Consider the following 19,756-nt stretch of genomic DNA (forward strand, 5'->3'; position numbering starts at 1 on the left):
CAAAGGCTGTCGGGACGAAGACAGATTTGTCCGAGACATATGGAAGTAGGTCATCTGCATGGAGAGAGACTTTCACCTCTTTACCTACTTTTTTTTTCATCAACGCCCGGGTTGAAGCTGGAACTTTTTGACTAAATTATGCAATATTGTCACACAAAGCCAAAGGAAAAGTTAATCTTTTGATACTTTCGTTACTCTTTTATTGCTGCTTATTATTTCCAATAATGTAAAGTACAATACAAGCTTATATTGATGATGTGGTGCCTTCATTTCTTTCACAAGAGTGTTGGTTAATTATTGCCGTGCATTCCTGGAGACCTCTGTCGAGGCCATATTGTTGAGAAATTGACGGACGGTTTTATGCACACTGATTCAAATGGTGCAGAAAAAAAAATCCTGTATTCAGACGTTTATCCAGATCCTCACCCATGTGCTATTCCTTCACAAAGGTTTGTATCAATTGTTGTTATGTCTTTCCTACTCTTTCCTGTTGTACAATGACCTAAAGATTGCTCTGCTAAAGAAAATGTGATTTAGATTTTTTTATTGTACAATGATAAAGATCTATTATTTGTGCTAAAAAAGTGCTTTGCAATCCCAGGTCTGGTAATTACAGGTGTTGGTACACCGTGTATGTAGTTTAGGTGTAAATGATGCCATATTGCATTGTTTTTCCTGACAGCTCTCTTTCCCCGTTGCTGGCTCAAGTCGCTCCTTGGCCCTCTGAGAATACAAAGCCTTGAATGTGAAATGTGTTTACATTTTAAGTATGTTACTAATTATCTACTTAGACTAACTTTGCGTGACTTGGCAGACGGCTTCACCTTGCTCAGATGTTGTTTGGGTCAAATGTATATCAGGGGTTTGGTCTCTCAATTTGACTGTCTTTATCTGACAGGGGTCCTCTGAGCCAGATGTGAACCCAGGCGATAGAAGTAAAACTATGTGCAAATATGTGTGTGCTTGCAGGCATGACGATGGATAGTGTGGGAACTCTGCCAGCATGTCTGTGTTATTTTGCTGCCCTGACAAGATGCAATGTCATCTAAACTCTGCAGGAATGACAATAACAGAAGAGCATGTCACAGATTTGGATCCTACAATTATTGGTTTATCCTCTAATCAGATTTCAATCTGCCTTATCAGACTGTGAGGAAACACGTCATCTGTCTGCACGAGTCTAAGGCCAAAAAGTTTTCCCAAATGCTTTTCTTAGCTAGAGTAAAACACTTTATTATATTAAAGGCAACATCAAGAGATCTAATTATCTTGTACAGTATGTCACTTAATCTGAGCAATTTATTCTTTAATATCTCCAGAGGACTTTAGATGTACTAGTGTCTTAATTCAATGTAATCTAATCACAAAAAGGCTTTGGATCAATTTTAAATATTTTTTCCAAGCGATGATAAATCCATTTTATTATTACCATGTACTGCAAAAAATGATGCATTCAAATAGTAAAACAACAACATTTAGTTCATGGAGTTTTGCTTGGTTTGCAATTGTTGTTTGTATTATAAACATAGATAAAACAATATTAACAACTAATGTACACAATGGACTAATACCACCAAGTACAATAGTATGAATAACAGTTATTATTTTACTTGTGTGACCACCAGTTTTATTTAAACAAAAATGAGTGACAATTTTGTAGACCAAATATTTATATATGTGTAGTTACCAATATTCATATTTGTCTAGTTATGGGAATAAGCGGTAGAAATGGATGGGTGGATGGTTAGTAAAATATAGAATTGAGTATTTTTCTGCCCTCTAGTGGTTGAAAACTAATAGTCATTTTGCAGAACTGCTTTTAAGTTCAACAGTTGCTGGGCGCAGTGTAAGGAAGATATTAATTTCCAATAACAAGTAGCAACCATGAAATACAAGAGCATGTAATATTTCACTTGATAATGCTGTATGAGGGTGAGGCCACATGCATGATGCATCACTGGAGAACCACTAGCACATGTACTTTGCTTCTTCTATTGAGTATTTGTACTTTAGCTGTAATTGTCTGATTAGAAGTGCTTTGTTGTATACTTGTTGGAGTAAATGTACAAATCCCGTTTCCATATGAGTTGAGAGATTGTGTTAGATAGATATAAACGGAATACAATGATTTGCAAATCCTTTTCAACCCATATTCAATTGAATGCACTACAAAGACAAGATATTAGATGGTCAAACTCATAAACTTTATTTTTTTTGAAAATAATAATTAACTTAGAATTTCATGGCTGCAACATGTGCCAAAGTAGTTGGGAAAAGACATGTTCACCACTGTGTTACATCACCTTTTCTTTTAACAACACTCAATAAACGTTTGGAAACTGAGGAAAATAATTGTTGAAGCTTTGAAAGTGGAATTCTTTCCCATTTTTGTTTTATGTAGAGCTTCAGTCGTTTAACAGTCCGGGGTCTCCGCTGTCGTATTTTACGCTTCATAATGCGCCACACATTTTCGATGGGAGACAGGTCTAGAATGCAGGCGGGCCAGGAAAGTACCCACACTCTTTTTTTACAAAGCCATGCTGTTGTAACACTTGTCTTGCTGAAATAAGCAGGGGCGTCCATAATAATGTTGCTTGAATGACAACATATGTTGTTCCAAAACCTGTATGTACCTTTCAGCATTAATGGTGCCTTCACAGACGTGTAAGTTACCCATGCCTTGGGCACTAATACACCCCCACACCATCACAGATGCTGGCTTTTGAACTTTGCGCCATAACAATTAGAATGGTTATTTTCCTCTTTGTTCTGGAGGACACCACATCCTCTGTTTCCAAATATAATTTGAAACGTGGACTTGTCAGACCACAGAACACCTTTCCACTTTGCATCAGTCCATCTTAGGTGAGCTCGGGCCCAGCCAAGCCGGCGGCGTTTCAGGATTCTGTTGATAAATGGGTTTGGCTTTGCATAGTAGAGTTTTAACTTGCACTTACAGATGTAGCGACCAACTGTAGTGACTGACAGTGGTTTTATGAAGTGTTCCTGAGCCCATGTGGTGATATCCTTTACACACCGATGTCGGTTTTTGATGCAGTACCGCCTGAGGCATCAAAAGTCTGTAATATCATCGCTTATGTGCAGTGATTTACCCAGATTCTCTGAACTTTTTGATGATTTTACGGACCATAGAGGGTAAAATCCCTAAATTCCTTGCAATAGCTCGTTGAGAAATGTTGTTCTAAAACTGTTCGACAATTTGCTTACAAAGTGGTGAACCTCGCCCCATCCTTGTTTGTGAATTACTTAGCATTTCATGGAAGTTGCTTTTATACCCAATCATGGCACCCACCTGTTCCCAATTAGCCTGCACTCCTGTAGGATGTTCCATATAAGTGTTTGATGAGCTTTCCTCAACTTTATCAGTATTTATTGCCACCTTTCCCAACTTCTTTGTCACATGTTGGTGGCATCAAATTCTAAACTTAATGATTATTTGCAAAAAAAAAAATATTTTAATAAATAAATGAATAAATGGGTTGTACTTGTATAGCGCTTTTCTACCTTCAAGGTACTCAAAGCGCTTTGACACTACTTCCACATTTACCCATTCACACACACATTCACACGCCGCTGGATGTAGCCGGCGAAGTATTCCCATGCTAGCTAGCAGGTCTAGCAAGCAAGCGTCATTCAGTCCAAAAAGGCCCGATCTATCCACATCCAGAATTGTCTGGCGGTCGTAAGTGATTACGGAGTGACCACGCTGTAAGCCAGCCATGAAATTTGCAGAATTGTCCGGTATTTTTGCCAAATCTTTACCAAGAGCTCCTAGCATATTCTACTAAAAATGGGTAGAAAATTATTTGCAAATCATTGTATTTCGTTTATATTTACATCTAACACAATTTCCAAACTCATATGGAAACGGGGTTTGTAAGATCTGTTACACAAACCAGGTAAAAGTATTGTTCACTTTCAACAGCAGCAGAAAATGTATTTCCAGATCCCAGGAGAAGGTGGTCCGTGAGAAACTACAACTATTGAAAAAAGTTTTGGGATAAACCAAACCATTTATACTCCACATTTGTGTAAAAATGCCAAGTTAATTTGATTAATTCTGGCTGTACTTTGTGTTCAACGATGTGTACAAGTCCAGTGTTACTGAGACAGACCAACTCATCGACAAGCAGTGTCATACAGGTGCTTTTATAAAATAAGACAACCCATACAGGAAACATTTTTTCCCAATATAAGCAAATATGATATTTAATTAAAATAACAATAGCATTGAATAGTGTTTTGGTTAAAAACAACTTCTGGAGCAAGTCAAACTATACTTTCCTTACCTCTAGTCCTGAAATCTCATCTGAAGACATGTTGTAGTATTTCAATATGTTATTTTCCCTCATGCATACACTATACAGACACTTGTTGGTACGCCCGGACATTACAACCACATGAAGTGCAATATGGAATTTGCATTTCCAGCTATGACAGCTCCCACTCTTCTGGGAAGAGTTTCTACAAAAGTGTGCAAGGGGAAATTTTGTCTCTGTTTTGGTTAATCCCAAAAATGTTTGATTAGTTTGAGGTCTTGTTCTTCTACAGCGAACTCATCCAGCCATGTCTTTATGGAACTGAAAGGGCCTGTCTCAAACAGCTGGAAGCACATACAGTGCATCCCGGAAGTATTCATAGGGCTTAATTTTCCCACCACATTTTGTTAAGGTACAGCTTTATTCCAAAATGAAATACATTTATTTTTGTCCTCAAAATTCTACATACAATATCATATAATGACAATGTGACAAGTTTTTATTTTTGCCAATTTTTCAAAAATAAAAATAAATAAATCAGATGTACATAAGTAGTCACAGCCTTTGCTTAATACTTTATTGATGCATCTTTGGGAGCAATTGCAGCCTGAAATCATTTTAAATACGATGCCACAAGCTTGGCACACCTATATTTGGCCATTTTTGCTTATTACACTTTGCAGAAACTCTCAAGCTCCATCAGGTTGGATGTGAAACGTTGGTTTTCACCTAGGTTGTCTCTGAACATTGCTGCACTCATCTTTCCCTCTATCCTGACTAGAGTCTCAGTTCCTGTCGCTGAAAAACATTCCCCGAGCATGTTGCTGCCACCGCCATCCTTCACAGTGAGGGATGGTAATGGCCTGGTGATGAGCGCTGCCTTGTTTCCTTCAAACATGACGCCTGGCATTCACACCAAAGAGTTCAATGTTTCTCTCATCAGACCAGAGGGTTTTGTTTCTCATGGTCTGAGAGTCTTTCAGGTGCATTTTGACAAACTTTTTACAAAGATCGGCTTCCGTCTGGCCTCTATACCAGTGGTTCTCAAATGGGGGTACGCGTACCCCTGGGGGTACTTGAATGTATGCCAAGGGGTACTTGAGATTTTTCAAAAATATTCTAAAATGATCAACTATTCAACAATCTTTTATAAATATATTTACTGAATAATACTTCAACAAAATATGAATGTAAGTTCATAAACTGTGAAAAGAAATGCAACAATGCAATATTCAGTGTTGACAGCTAGATTTTTTGTGGACATGTTCCATAAATACTGATGTTAATGATTTATTTTTTTGTGAAGAAATGTTTAGAATTAAGTCCATGAATCCAGATGGATCTCTATTACAATCCCCAAAGAGGTAACTTTAAGTTGATGATTGCTTCTATGTGTGGAAATCTTTATTTATAATTGAATTACTTGTTTATTTTTATTATCTTTTTTTCCAAATAGTTCAAGAAAGACCACTGCAAATGAGCAATATTTTGCATTGTTATACAATTTAATAAATCAGAAACTTCTTTATCCCTTTTTTTCAACCAAAAATGCTTTGCTCTGATTAGGGGGGTACTTTAATTTTAAAAAATGTTCACAGGGGGTAGGTACATCACTGAAAAAGGTTGAGAACCACTGCTCTATACCATAGAGGCCTAATTATTGGATTGCTGCAGAGATGGTTGTCCTTCTGGAAGGTTCTCAGCTCTCCATAGTGGAATGCTGAAGCTCTGACAGAGTGACCATTGGGTTGTTGGTCACCACCAATGTACAGAGGCATCATGGATGAAAGCAAACACTTCCCATTCAACCTGATGGAGCTTGAGAGGTGCTGCAAAGAGGAAGGGGAGAAACTGCCCAAAGGTAGGTGTGCCAAGCTTGTGGCATCATATTAGAAAAGACTTGAGGCTGTAATTGCTGCCAAAGGTGCATCAACGAAGTATTGAGCAAAGGCTGTGAATACTTATGTACATGTGTTTTATTTTATAATTTTATTTTTTAAATAAATTAGCAAACATTTTAAAAATCAAACTTGTCACATTATCAATATGGGGTATATGAATTAATTCCATTTTGGAATAAGGCTGGAACATAACAAAATGAATGCTTTCCAGATGCGCTTCAAATGTCTATAATGTCTGGATGAGGATTCAGTTTCCAAACCAACCTGAATTGATCAATTAAGAGTTGTTTCCCAACTCCCAATATTGTCTTCTGTATATTGTGTATAATAATAACTTATACTGTACATCTTGAGAAGTGTGTAGTGTGGCCGGTGATAAGTTTTAAGGTCCATTAAAATATTTGCTAACTGAAGTCGTACAAATATGAGTCCTCTGTCTTAGTCTGCCCTTCTCTCCTCCTCCTTGCATTTCATGGGGATGAAGTGCGATGCCACGTGCTCCCTCCTCGTCTTCTTCCCTCGCAGCGGCCGCCCCCTCTGAGACAGCGCTATGAACATTTCTTTGCCGTTTTTAGTCCACTTTGTGGAGGAATAAGCGTTGAAGTAGTTTTCTAGGAAAACCTCCTTGAAGTTACAGTTGTCGTTGTAGATCCTCTGTAAAGTATCACAAGGATGGCATCTTAAAGTTCAGGCTCATGCTGTTGCCATAAGCATTGCATCTTTTTCACTTTGAGGAAGTACCTTGGCTTGCAGCTGCCCAGCCTTGTTCATGGCGATGTAATGCTGACTCTTTATGCCTTTGATGGCCAGTATGCCTCCTTCAGACACTGTCCTAATCTCGAGGATGCCTATCATGCAGTGTGAAAATGGACACATAGAACAGATTAGTTAAAATGCAGGTGACATCCAGCCTTCATTTCAGAAACCAGTGATTCCACCCTTATCATTTGTCTTCGTTAACAGAAGGAGACACAAGTTCCTGTGGTTAATTTGAAAGTGGCCTCTCTGGCTTTTACACAAACCACAAGCTATATGCCATTGCACATATGGGAAACAGATTAGGGCTAATTCCTTTGGGATTGAGAAAACAACCTTCTTATACGAGATATGCACGCCATTCTCTAGGCCCGCCCTTCAAAACTGTCAGAGTACATGCATTTATGCATTACAAGCAACAAATAGTTTACTTTTGTGTATTTGTATGCAGTACACACAGTTACATTGTTGGCAGCAGAGGCAACATGTACAAAACACAAAACCAGTGAAGTTGGCATGTTGTGTAAATTGTAAATAAAAGCAGAAAAAAACGATTTGCAAACTCCTTTTCAACCTACATTCAGTTGAATAGATTGCAAAGACAAGATATTTAATGTTCAAACTGGTAAACTTTGTTATTTTTTGCAAATATTAGCTCATTTGGAATTTGATGCCTGCAACATGTTTCGAAAAATCTGGCACAAGTGACAAAAAAGACTGAGAAAGTTGATGAATGCTCATCAAACACTTATTTGGAACATCACACAGGTGAACAGGCTAATTGGGAACAGGTGGGTGCCATGATTGGGTATAAAAGCAGCTTCCATGAAATGCTTAGTCATTCGCAATCAAGGATGGGGTGAGGGTCACCACATTGTGAGCAAATAGTCGAAACAGTTTAAGAACAATATTTCTCAACGAGCTATTGCAAGGAATTTAGAGATTTTACCAACTACGGTCCGTAATATTATCAAAATGTTCAGAGAATCTGGAGAAATCACTGCACGTATGAGGCAGGTCCGAAAATCAACATTGAATGTCCGTGACCTTCGACCCCTCTTGTGGTACTGCATCAAAAAGCGACATCAATGTGTAAAGGATATCACCACATAGGCTCAGGAACACTTCAGAAAACCACTGTCAGTAACTACAGTTTTTTGCTACATCTGTAAGTGCAAGTTAAAACTACTATACAAAGCCAAATCAATTGATCAACAACACCCAGAAACGCCACCGGCTTCGTTGGGCCCAAGCTCATCTAAAACGGACTGATGCAAAGTGTAAAAAGTGTTCTGTGGTCTAATAAGTCCACATTTCAAAATGATTTTGCAAACTGTGGACGTTCTTTTTCTAAACAGAAAAAGAAAAATCCGGATTGTTAAAGGGGAAAAGTTCAAAAGCCAGCATCTGTGATGGTATGGGGGTGCATTAGTTGCCAAGGCATGGGTAACTTACACATCTGTGGAGGTACCACTAATGCTGAAAGGTACATACAGGTTTTGGAGCAACAGATGTTGCCATCCAAGCAACGTCTTTTTTCATGGACGCCCCTGCTTATTTCAGCAAGACAATGTCAGGCCACATTCTGCACGTGTTAGAACAGTGTGCCTTCGTAGTAGAAGACTGCGGGTACGAGACTGGCCTGCCTGTAGTCCAGACCTGTCTCCCATTGAAAATGTGTGGTGCAATATGAAGCGTAAAATAAGACAACGGAGACACCAGACTGTTGAACAACTTATGTTGTACATGAAGCAAGAATGGGAAATAATTCCACCTGAAAAGTCTTATTTACAAAAAAAACATGTTTCTCAGTTGGAACAATAAATATCTTGAATATAAGTTGAAAAGGATTTGCAAATCATTGTATTCTGTTTTTATTTACGAATTACACAACATGCCAACTTCAATGGTTTTGAGTTTTGTATTTCAAATAAAATATCTTATAACTCCATGGATAAGTCAAGCCATACTAAAATAAGGGCATTTATTGAAGTGATAGATTGTGCACATTATAGCAAGCAAATACTCATAGTTGAAAATAAAGTGCAGACATTTTTGGACCCAACAGCTGGAAGAAAGAGGGAAGACCTCTATTAATTTTTTTCAGACTGACATTGAGCATGCAGTGTTGATCTCACTGGCTAGATCACAAACAGATGATAGTCTCCCAATCTTGGAATGTTGTTTATGCGCACCAATCTTTGACTGACTACAACCACCCCTTTAGAGCATGCTCAGAGTTAGTCATCCCTGCTTTGTTATTGTTCAGGTAATCCCAAAGCACAAGCAGTTGTAGCACATTTGCACATGTTTACTCATTTAATTTACCGATACTGTTCATTAATTAGTGCAAATTTTCCTGTTGGATTGCTTGAGAAATGGTAGCTTTGATACATATATTTGTTAGAAAGCACAGCGTCATGCTCTCTTATAGCTAGAAGATGCAGTTCCAATAATATTATATTGGGACAGAGTCGCTACTGTGCAAAGATGGAGCGTATTACCACACTTGAATACTGTAAACATTATGTCCCTAATGCATGTAGCTGCCTCCATTCATATTTCTGTAGTGGGACCACATTTTGAATTACTGTATTTTTCAGACCATAGGGTGCACCAGATAATAAGGTGGTCTCAATAACATGTAATGGTGGCTCTTTAATCAAAATGTTGCATATATTATGTTTTACAGACCATCTTCAAATTGCTTTCTGAAGGGCGCGCCGATTTGTGGGCTGTCTTATTTACGTCGCTCCACTTCAACAGCGTCTTCTCCCTGTCATATTTCCTTGTACCTACAGTTTTTAGCACTTTCACAGCGAAACTACTGACAAATATAAGTTAGAACTGTACGTTACTTTGTTTTAGAAATGGCAACAGCAGAGGATAAATGTCCCACAACAAGAGGAAAGAGAAAAAGAACAAGCTTATTGACTACAATGACCGAATCGCGCACATTTTTGGGACTTCCAAATACACATCAGCGGTTACCAATAGGTAAGAAAAGTTGATTTTACACAATATTGTGAAACAAAACATCAGATAATATGCCTTTTAATAGGAGCAATTTTTAGGTCCTTATACACACCCCATAATGAAACCTGCATATTGAAGCACAGTACGTCTCACTACAATAGCAGTAATAATCCGCGTTCCATCAAGCGGTGCGGCTTCGTAGCTTACCAAAAGCGTACTAAAACATTGTGACACATTTTTTTAAAGCTGTGTGTAATGTTTTATATTCTCAATGAAACATCAACGTTTGGGTCTTGCTTGTTAGCTCGTTTATTGAACTGGTGTCATCCTGCAGTACACATGTATCTCTTATGTGTGACTGCCATCTACTGGTCACTCATATCATTACAACATGTACCAAATAGAATTGCTTTGAGGTCGTGAAGCACAACCAGAATTAATACGTGGATTAGGAGCATCGGGTTATAAGGTGAACTTTCGATTTTTTTTTTTAGAAAAATAAAATATATATATATATATATATATATATATATATATATATATATATATATATATATATATATATGTATATATATTGTAGCTGAGATAGGCGCCAGCGCCCCCCGTGACCGCAGAAGGGAATAAGCGGTAGAAAATGGATGGATGGATATATATCCATTGTGAACATAGCACAAGATGGTGCTATACCCCCATTCCTTGACAGTGATATCACTTTGTAACCATTACTTTGCTTGTCATTCCCTCGCGGATTGCGCGAAGGTGCATCCAAATGCAACGTTTCGTTGACTTTTTTTCATTTTGTTTCCTTTTCCAGTTGCTAAAATGTCATTGTAATTCCAAAGACAGTGGCTAAAAGGCACCAATAATTATTCAACATTACTCATTAAATAAATAAAGCCAATAAAGCCTTTGATTCTGATTCTGAGGGAGCAGCGTAGGCAATTTGAATGAAAAAAAGCTCTCAGACGAATGAATCACAACTGCGAATCTGTTCTCATGGATTCCTTGAAAGAGTCGTTCAAAATACTCGACCCGTTTGCGAACGCTACATCCCTAAACCTGTGCAATTTAAGCAAATGATATGGAAACGATATGGCTTGAGCTGCTAAGATTCAAAAACCATGAGCTAAACACCGTTGCGTGTGTCTTGCTAAGACTGAGTATACAGTTGATATTTTTTTGTGCAGACAACCCAATTAATTGAGGTTTTTGCATTTACTACCAGCGTTATGTGCCCATGGAAAAATTCATTTTCCTCTGCAACATTTTTTAATGTAAAAAAAAAAACAGCACACAGTTATAATATGTGACATCATTTCTGCAATATAAAATCGCAATTTAGACAATAGACACCATTTTTTAGCACACTGACGGTGTGTTGTGCGCGGAGGCGGTTGACTATCACAACACTGCAGCACATTCATGCAACTGGAATGATCCAAAAGCAAGGAAGTGCATATTTTCAAGACGTTTTTTTCAAAATTGGAGATATATTATAATGATATATTTCCGAAATGAAAAAATAAACTCCATTAAAAAAAAATCACCAGCAAACACCGAAACGCATCTATTTAATTTGTTTTAATCAGTTCCTTAAGTCATGCAGCAGCTATAAAATTTTCTTGCTGAATAGACGATATATCGATCATTTCTTTATTTCTGGCAGTCTATATAGAAGGATTATCTGTCCAGCTGTTTCTGCTGCGTAGTCGCCCTCTTTTCTCACAGCCGTGTGTGTAGCTGTGTCATTTTGCACATGTGTTTGAGACGTGCTGAATAAATATGTAAAATAGAGCATCAGAACAATTTCAGGCTAGATAAATCATATTGCACACGCTGAATAAATTTATTCCCATCTCTTCCTCCTAATATAGCGTGTGTTCTGATAATCAGCATATACTTTGCATATTCATGAAAACAGACACACGTTCCTTATTTTGCTGACCGAAGAGATGCAAACCAAACCTTTGGTGAGCAGGCCCTGTTTGTTAAAATTGTACATGACGGTAAGTCATTAAACCTTTAGCCATTGTCGAGTTATTTTAGCTTCAAAATACACAGTACTATTTGCAGGTCTGCATGAGTCATTTCTAAAATACGTTTTTTCGTTGTGCGTGATGAGATGTCAAGCTAATTTTGCAGAAATCCCTCTCTTTCCCGCCAAAAAAACTATAAAACACAAAGTTCATGTTTTTCATTTGTCCTCCTGTGGTTTACTTTGTTCTTAATCAACCTGGCAGAAGTTTGTCGGCTCCTTTTTATTGCGATCACGATTCTATTTGCCGCAAACTCACATGAAGCACTGCCCACGGAGTTCAACTTTAATGTTCATGTGCTGACAATTACTGTTTACAAGTTCCAAGTAAAACCAGCTGCGATCTTATTTGTCCCGCCACTTTTCTTGTTTTTTGGATTACTCATTAAAAACCAAATTGTGCCAGAAACTGTTGCAATACCTGACAGTAAAAGTGGGGACTCCGTGGCGCAGTGGTAGAGTGGCCGTGCGCAACCCGAGGGTCCCTGGTTCAATGCCCACCTAGTACCAACCTCGTCACGTCCGTTGTGTCCTGAGCAAGACACTTCACCCTTGCTCCTGATGGGTGCTGGTTAGCGCTTTGCATGGCAGCTCCCTCCATCAGTGTGTGAATGTGTGTGTGAATGGGTAAATGTGGAAGTAGTGTCAAAGCGCTTTGAGTACCTTGAAGGTAGAAAAGCACTATACAAGTACAACTCATTTATCATTTAGTGCATGTAATGTTTTTTAAACGATTATTTTTTTTATATTGATCTCTACAGCACTGTTCTGTTATTTTTCTTGAATCTCAATGGGACAGTCGGAAAAGCAAGTTCTTATCTGGGATAACAGTGTATGCTCTCTGAAAGTACAAAAAAGCAGAATACACTCCATAGACACGCTTCCAGTTAGGAATGTAGAAGCCAAAAACATTTCTAGTGTCAGTTTCACATTGTGGTTCTTTTTTGTTTGGTACAAAACAATGCCTTTGCTAAACTTACAATTGATATAGAAATGTATACACTGTTGGTCAAATTAAAGGCTTGTTTGCTAAAGGTCTGTGTGCTCTTTGCGTGCAATTGTTAGCCACAAAAGACTGAATCATTGTTTCTGTTTTTGTTGCCAACCATCGACAAACATCTTTCCCACCCGCTTGGAGGCCTTCTGCTGTCATACTATACCAACATTCCAGTTAGAACATACTTAGCGTGAGATTCCCGGTGGCGTCTTAAAAAATAAACTTTCATAAATTGTCAACTAAAAGCAAACATTTATAAATGTGAGCGACTGTTTTTGTAAAGTCCCATTTTGGATGACACTGTTTCTGTTCTCCAACCACCGTTGAACATTCCACAGTTAAATTGTGTTGACGGCCATCACTTTTGTAATGTGGACTTTTTTTCCAACGTGGTTCCACTTTGCACAGCTTTCCCTACATAAAAATAATCAGGATGTTGTCATAGTTGAGTTTTGGTGCCTATTCCTTGTTTCTTCTCAGTATGTTTTGAGAGAGAGTAAATAAGACAGACAAAATGTGTAAGGTCACACGTGCTTGTCACTAGCCCCTCAGTCAACTTCATTACAGACTTGTTATGGTTTTGAAGGGCCACCGCAGCTACCTGCTTTGTTTTAAAGCCGTCACTCTGGCTGCACTAACAAGGACACACGACTCACTAGAGCTGTTATTCAGCAACACTTTGCCAGCCCCTTGACAGACTGAAGAACTTTTACAACTAATCTTGAATGGCACATACAGTATAACTAGTAGGCCTGCAGTGATTTAAACTTCCCTCTTGCCTTCATCTTGACCCAGGTTCACTGGAACGCTCACAGAAATTATAGTGCAAATGCTGAGGGATGCTATAGCAGGGAAAATGACAAAAATTGGAATGATTTGAGGGCTACAAAGCTGATTAATACAACACAGCATATCAAGCAATCTCAAGATAACATGCAAATATTCCCACTCGGGGTAGTGAGCAGTGTAGGAATGACATTAATGCAGTCAAATTAGATTGTATAGATATTTAGATATAGCTGTATAATCACTCGCCATATAGCAATAGATGATATCTGTTTATTACCTGATCGCTTCTATGTTAGCTACCTCTCTTTGTTTGTAATGTATATTTTCTGCTGGCTCTACTCTCTATTTTATGCTGAAGCTGTTACATACATTGTAATATTGTACATGGTAAATAGGATTTGTTATATTATATAACAATATAATATTAGATCATAATAATTATAATATAATATATCTGTATATATTATATACTGTGTGTATATATATATATATATATATATATATATATATATATATATATATATATATATATATATATATATATATATATATATATATATATATATATATACATATATATATATATATATATATATATATATATATATATATATGTATATGTATATATAATATTTAAGTATTACATATATGTTATATTTCAAAAGTGGTACATTTTAGTCTGCTTTATCCTGCATTATCCTTTCCATCCTTTGTAACTGACCTACTGTGTGGAACAATTTCACTTGTGGATCAATAAAATGTGTCCAAGTCTAAGTCTTATTAAGTGAAGTGAGCAATATTTTTTTTCTCTCTAAATGATCTCAAGTCAAAGACAGAACCAGTAAGGCTTAGAAAAGGCGAAGGGAGAAAAAGTCCCTATGTAATTTTTAGGAGTGTTCCGTTTAAACTTTTGCACTTTCTATTGTATACGGATGTTGGAGCCTTGAGTAATGTCGGATGCCGATATTAATCCAATACAATATCACCATGAATCAAACATACTTTTTGTAGTATGAAATGTTAGAAAGGATTGAAAAAGTAAAATGACTCAGAGAACAATGGTAGGTTTTTTTATGACAGACTTATTACGCTTCTGAGTGTTAATTTGTTTTTTGGCAACACCCAAGTGGTCGCAATAGTTCATAGCGTTAAGCTCATGATGTAGTAAATTGAATGATGCGGAAACATTTGTTACTGAATACTTTGTAGTACCCCAGAGACTTTGCATGTGTTAGTAACATGCAACTATGATTATTTGATACGCCATGCAATATATCCTTCCACGACACTGCAATAAATTGTTTATCAACTATTGTGTGCTATGTTTTGCTATACATTTTAGTAAACAAAACAGTCATCCTTACTGTAACAGTTGGTCGGGTCTTGAGTCCCATTGATGTGTCCCTCGTCGTCAATTGTCAGGAACCACTGCGTGCGGCTAAACAGCTGTCGGATGCGCACATCTCCTCCCTCCATGTAGTCATAATTCCTTGTGTGACGCTCATGTCTTGAACAGTTCATGATGGCAGCAAGTTGCGCCGAAGTGCAGTCACTGTAGACCACACACACACTGCTGAACAGGAAGATGGCATGTAGGTACAGTCCCGAGAAAACTTTTGGAAGGTTCCATGTCAGTATCCATTTGCGCATTATAATACAATGCAGTTGGGATCAATGAACAACATACTGAAATGGACGAAGAGATTGATGCGGTTATCCAACTGGACTCCGTCACTCAAGTTTAACCTCTGGGTCACTGCTCTTGCAGCAGGGGGACCCTTGCAGGACGTTGAGTCAGGCGTGTTGTGGGGGAAAAACTTCTGTCGCGTGTTGATGTTGAGATTTGATAACAATCTTTTGCCGGTGTTTTTGTCTGATGGCTCTTCCTAGTCTTCAGTGAGGCTACACATTGTCTGCTCCATCTTTCCAAGACCACAGTCTGTCAAAGGGCACAATGGAGCATTTCAGTAAATGTTAAGCAAACTTGTCACAGCCACTTGTTTCAGCCTGTACTAAGCAGCTGATCAAAATAATAATGGTTGTGTATACAACATGGTAAGTAGCTCAAAAGCTTTAATTCTTGGCTATAAATATACACACTATTTGGGTGTAATTTGACAGGCTTGTACATGTGTAAAAAAATACATCACTGCTTTACAGTATCAACCGTTGTGAATCCAACATGTGTCATCACAAATATGTGCTTTCAAATCAAGAAACAAAATATGACTTACCAGAGATGTATTCCTGTTTTTCAGCAATTTCAATAAAAACACTTAAAATAAGTCCAAAGAGAAGAGAGCTTCAGTTCCCAAGGATGTCTGCCTGCTTCTGGCACAGAGACTGTGCATCCTCCACTGTCGCTTACATAAATGCCTCCCGCCGACCTCACTTGAGAGCAATTAGATCCCAACCAGTCAGCTGTCCCTGGCTGAGATGCAGTGAAGTAACACCCTCCGTTTGGTTCTCGCTGTCTCTCGCACTCAAAACATGAGAGGGAGCTATAAACTCTTAATAGCAGGCTCTCCGTCCTCAACTTGTGGACTCAAGTGTTTTGGCTTGCACACACTGTAGCAGACCTACAACAACGTCTGCCTTTTTCCAAGAAACATCTCGCCCTTCAAACGCTTTACAGTGTGTTACAAATGCCACAGGGACTATGTTACATGCTGTAATTGTTCAAATACTTTCTGTATGATTAAACTTTAGGGAATGTCTTACTTACCCTTTTAGATACCACAATTAGTCGTTGTTCTTTGTTGTACCAAATCGCTGTAAAGAAATTTACCGTCTGACATAAAAGCGCTTCAAAGACGAGCACCAGCTTTCTTTCTTATTGTGTGGGATAGTGGAATAGTGGAAAGCAATACGTTATGGCTGGCAGGTATCCATCCAAGTGGAGAAAACAGACATAACTGTTCAGAGGTAGTCATCTCAGTGTCAAGGGTCGTGGACGCCTTCACTTTTCGTGTTTGTATTTAAAGTCACGGTTTATTGCCTTACATACCTGGCAATTCCTGGGACTCCGTACTTCAAAAGTTTATATGGGCCCTGAATGACGCGCTCCCCTGGGGAGGTCAGGGCTGCTGGCCTGAGAGAGTTGGACTTCTGGCTGGAGCAAGTATCCTTCTCATCTCTTAACTAATGGTTGTAAAGATCTATTGGGTGTCCCTCTGGTTGGTTTGTTTGCCCCTAGAATCACCTCAGGGACTGTTCATGGTCTGGTCTGCACACTTGGACGTTCAAATTTATAAACTGTGATGTGTATTCAAAAGCATTTGTTATGTTAGTTAATGAGAAGTTTTCGTTAACTCTTTCAGTTACCACTACAGGGTCCTGGGAAGATAGCGCCTTGCTGGATTCCTCGAGGCTCTAATGGGAGTGGCCACGTGGTTCAAAGACTGTTCATAATCGGTGATTTTAACACGTGGGCATTTTTTGTTAAAAGAGTGAATGAATAAATGAGTGCAGTGGTCTGAACAATATTCAAAAATGGTCTTTGCTACATTTATGTTGCTGATTATTTTAAAATTACTTATCTTTGTGAAATAACATTTCATTGTTTGTTTTGGACTCAGCCTGTCGCTTGATGTGACCTACCTATAATTTCTGATGATTTGTAAGACTAAGCGTAGGGCTGGGCGATATATAGATTTCATTGATAAATTTGAGTTTTTTGTTGCACACGGTTTGAAGAAAAATAAATACAATGTTTTTCTCCTCTTAATCCGGCATACTTTTTACCCTTAGGAGCATTCCATGGCTTTGACTCTCCTTCTTATTTTCTTGCCGCTAACGCTAACAAGAGCGAGACATTTGTTTCAAAGAAAAGAAGTGCCAGTAGTATGGTTTTGCGGCAACAGGCGTGGAACAATTGACTGCAAGCTGCAAAGTTTGTTTAAAAAAGGCAGCAGAACAACAAACGTATTCCAAAATCTGAAACACGCCTCCAGTCAAGTGCAGGAAATTCAACTGTTTTTGAGGCAAACAAGACGGAAAAAAGAAACAAGATCAGGAATACACCAAAGTGACGGTTGCATACCGCAAACCATGGAGCCACACCGACTTTGGGAAGCAACGTGAATAAATAGCTCTCTGATTAGTGCTCAACAGCAGGTGAACGTGCCGAGCACTAATCAGAGGTAGGTGTCACCAATTAACACCCATGGTAACCAAAACAAACACCCAAAGTGCACAAAACAGGAACTAAGGGAGTCCAAAACTAACAGAACATAACTAAACAAAACATGATCCAGATCATGGATCATGACAGGCTCTATCTCCCATGGAATGAAATAAACCAGTAACCGCTTTTGTCTGCCATCCACTCTCTTTGTGGGTAAAGGCTTGGTTGCTAACATACACACAAAGAGCAATTGAGCCTTGTAACGTAAACATAACTGAACATAACTAATACATTTTCCAGATCACCCCCAAAATTGAATCACTTGCTTCCTATACCATTTCTGACATTTCCTGAAAGTTTAATCCAAATCTGCCCATTACTTAACTAACTGACTGACGGACTGACAAAACCTCAATGAATACATAACCTTCTGTTGTTGTCTCAAGGCATTCAATCGATTGCAACTGGACTCTTTGGTTTGTCTTAGAAGATGCTTATAGACTTAGATTGGTCAGATCTAGTCTTAGAATTAGATTGGTCAGCCGTAGTCTAAACTAGACTATTGACACCAGCCTCTAGACTTGATCTGACAAATCCAAGTCTAAGACCAGATCTGACCAATTTAAGTCTATGAGCATGAACTGATGAAGTCGACTCGGATGAGAGGCGAGACGCCTTTTAAGACAAACCGAACAGTCCGGTTGCGATTGATTGAACGCTCTTAGATTACAATGACCTGGATGAATGAGGACATTCATAGACATCCTCCTGTTGCTGTGTTCTGTCCATCTTGAAGTTTTCAGACAGATTTTCTCACCTACAGAGTTGAAGTAGTCTGATCAGACCTGTAAATCCTTGTTTCAGTACGGTGTACACTCTCCATTTAATTCCCAACAATTGACCTGTACTATCCCACAATTTAGAACTCTTTTGTTTGGGTTCCAGTCACAGAATTACGGTTCACCTGGGTAGGTCGGACACCGCTGTCAATTGACTGATCAACAACGAGTGGTCACTTCCTTGTTGACAAATCAAATATAAAGTTCAACGAGTAGAAAGACGAAACACTATATTGAAGTGTATGAACTGAATCTCACTACCTCAAGCAAACAAAATCAAGTATCATGCTTTAACGTGAAGTGATATATAACTACTGAAAGTTTCACAGACATGTGACCATTAGAATGCCTAAAAAACTGACATGTATTGATGTAACATTTGACCAACATTTTCTTACCATCTTACATTTATTGAAAGGCGGTAAATTAGATACTCGCCCGTGATGATATATATACTCTTAAACTCTTACACTTACACATAAATGTTTGCCATTTGTAATCCTTTGTAACAAGTTTGAAAACAACAAACCTCTAGCTTTTGTAAATTCAAATGGCTGCAGACCTTGCTAATGATTCAAAGGACATTTGAGATTATGGAAGAAATTCAGTCTCCTGATTAGAAAGGAAACAGAACCACTATATTAACAGTGCTTGACCTAGTGGTCTTGTCCTTAACCTAAGGAGAAAATAATTTTTGAAAACATCTTAGCAATTAAGACCAAAAAGAAGAAGTTCACCTCTGATCTCATCAGAATTAAAGCCACATTTTGACCATTTTACAAATACAATGACAATGTCTGAGTTGTTTTCATTTGGAGAAACCCAGGACTTGAAAAGAGTCAAAGCAATCAAATCAATAAATTGTTGCAGTTCCTTAGATTACTTCCTGAACTGTTCCGGATGACCATGAACCTCTTACCATCAGTGGAGAAAGATATTTTGTTCCTGATCCTACTCAGGACCACAGCCGAAGTCTTGGTAACAACCACCAGATCCAGAAAATCAATTTCATATTGTCAATATTATAATCAAAGAATGCGGCTTGTTTTATGTCATT

The 19,756-nt window shown here is 38.2% G+C and overlaps 1 protein-coding gene across 1 annotated transcript; it reads right to left on the reverse strand.

Annotated features, from left to right (window-relative positions):
• Positions 1-1,890: 1,890 nt before the first annotated feature.
• Positions 1,891-16,175, reverse strand: fgf7 (fibroblast growth factor 7). The gene is made up of 4 exons (XM_061883734.1): positions 15,969-16,175; positions 15,099-15,673; positions 6,923-7,029; positions 1,891-6,835 (listed from the first exon to the last, which is right to left on the reverse strand). Exons 2-4 carry the CDS (start codon positions 15,382-15,384, stop codon positions 6,620-6,622), a joined length of 609 nt encoding a protein of 202 aa, XP_061739718.1. The 5' UTR covers positions 15,385-15,673; positions 15,969-16,175; the 3' UTR covers positions 1,891-6,619.
• Between the last annotated feature and the right edge of the window lie 3,581 nt (positions 16,176-19,756).

Source organism: Nerophis ophidion, linkage group LG02, assembly GCF_033978795.1.
Source record: "Nerophis ophidion isolate RoL-2023_Sa linkage group LG02, RoL_Noph_v1.0, whole genome shotgun sequence".
NCBI lineage: Eukaryota > Metazoa > Chordata > Actinopteri > Syngnathiformes > Syngnathidae > Nerophis > Nerophis ophidion.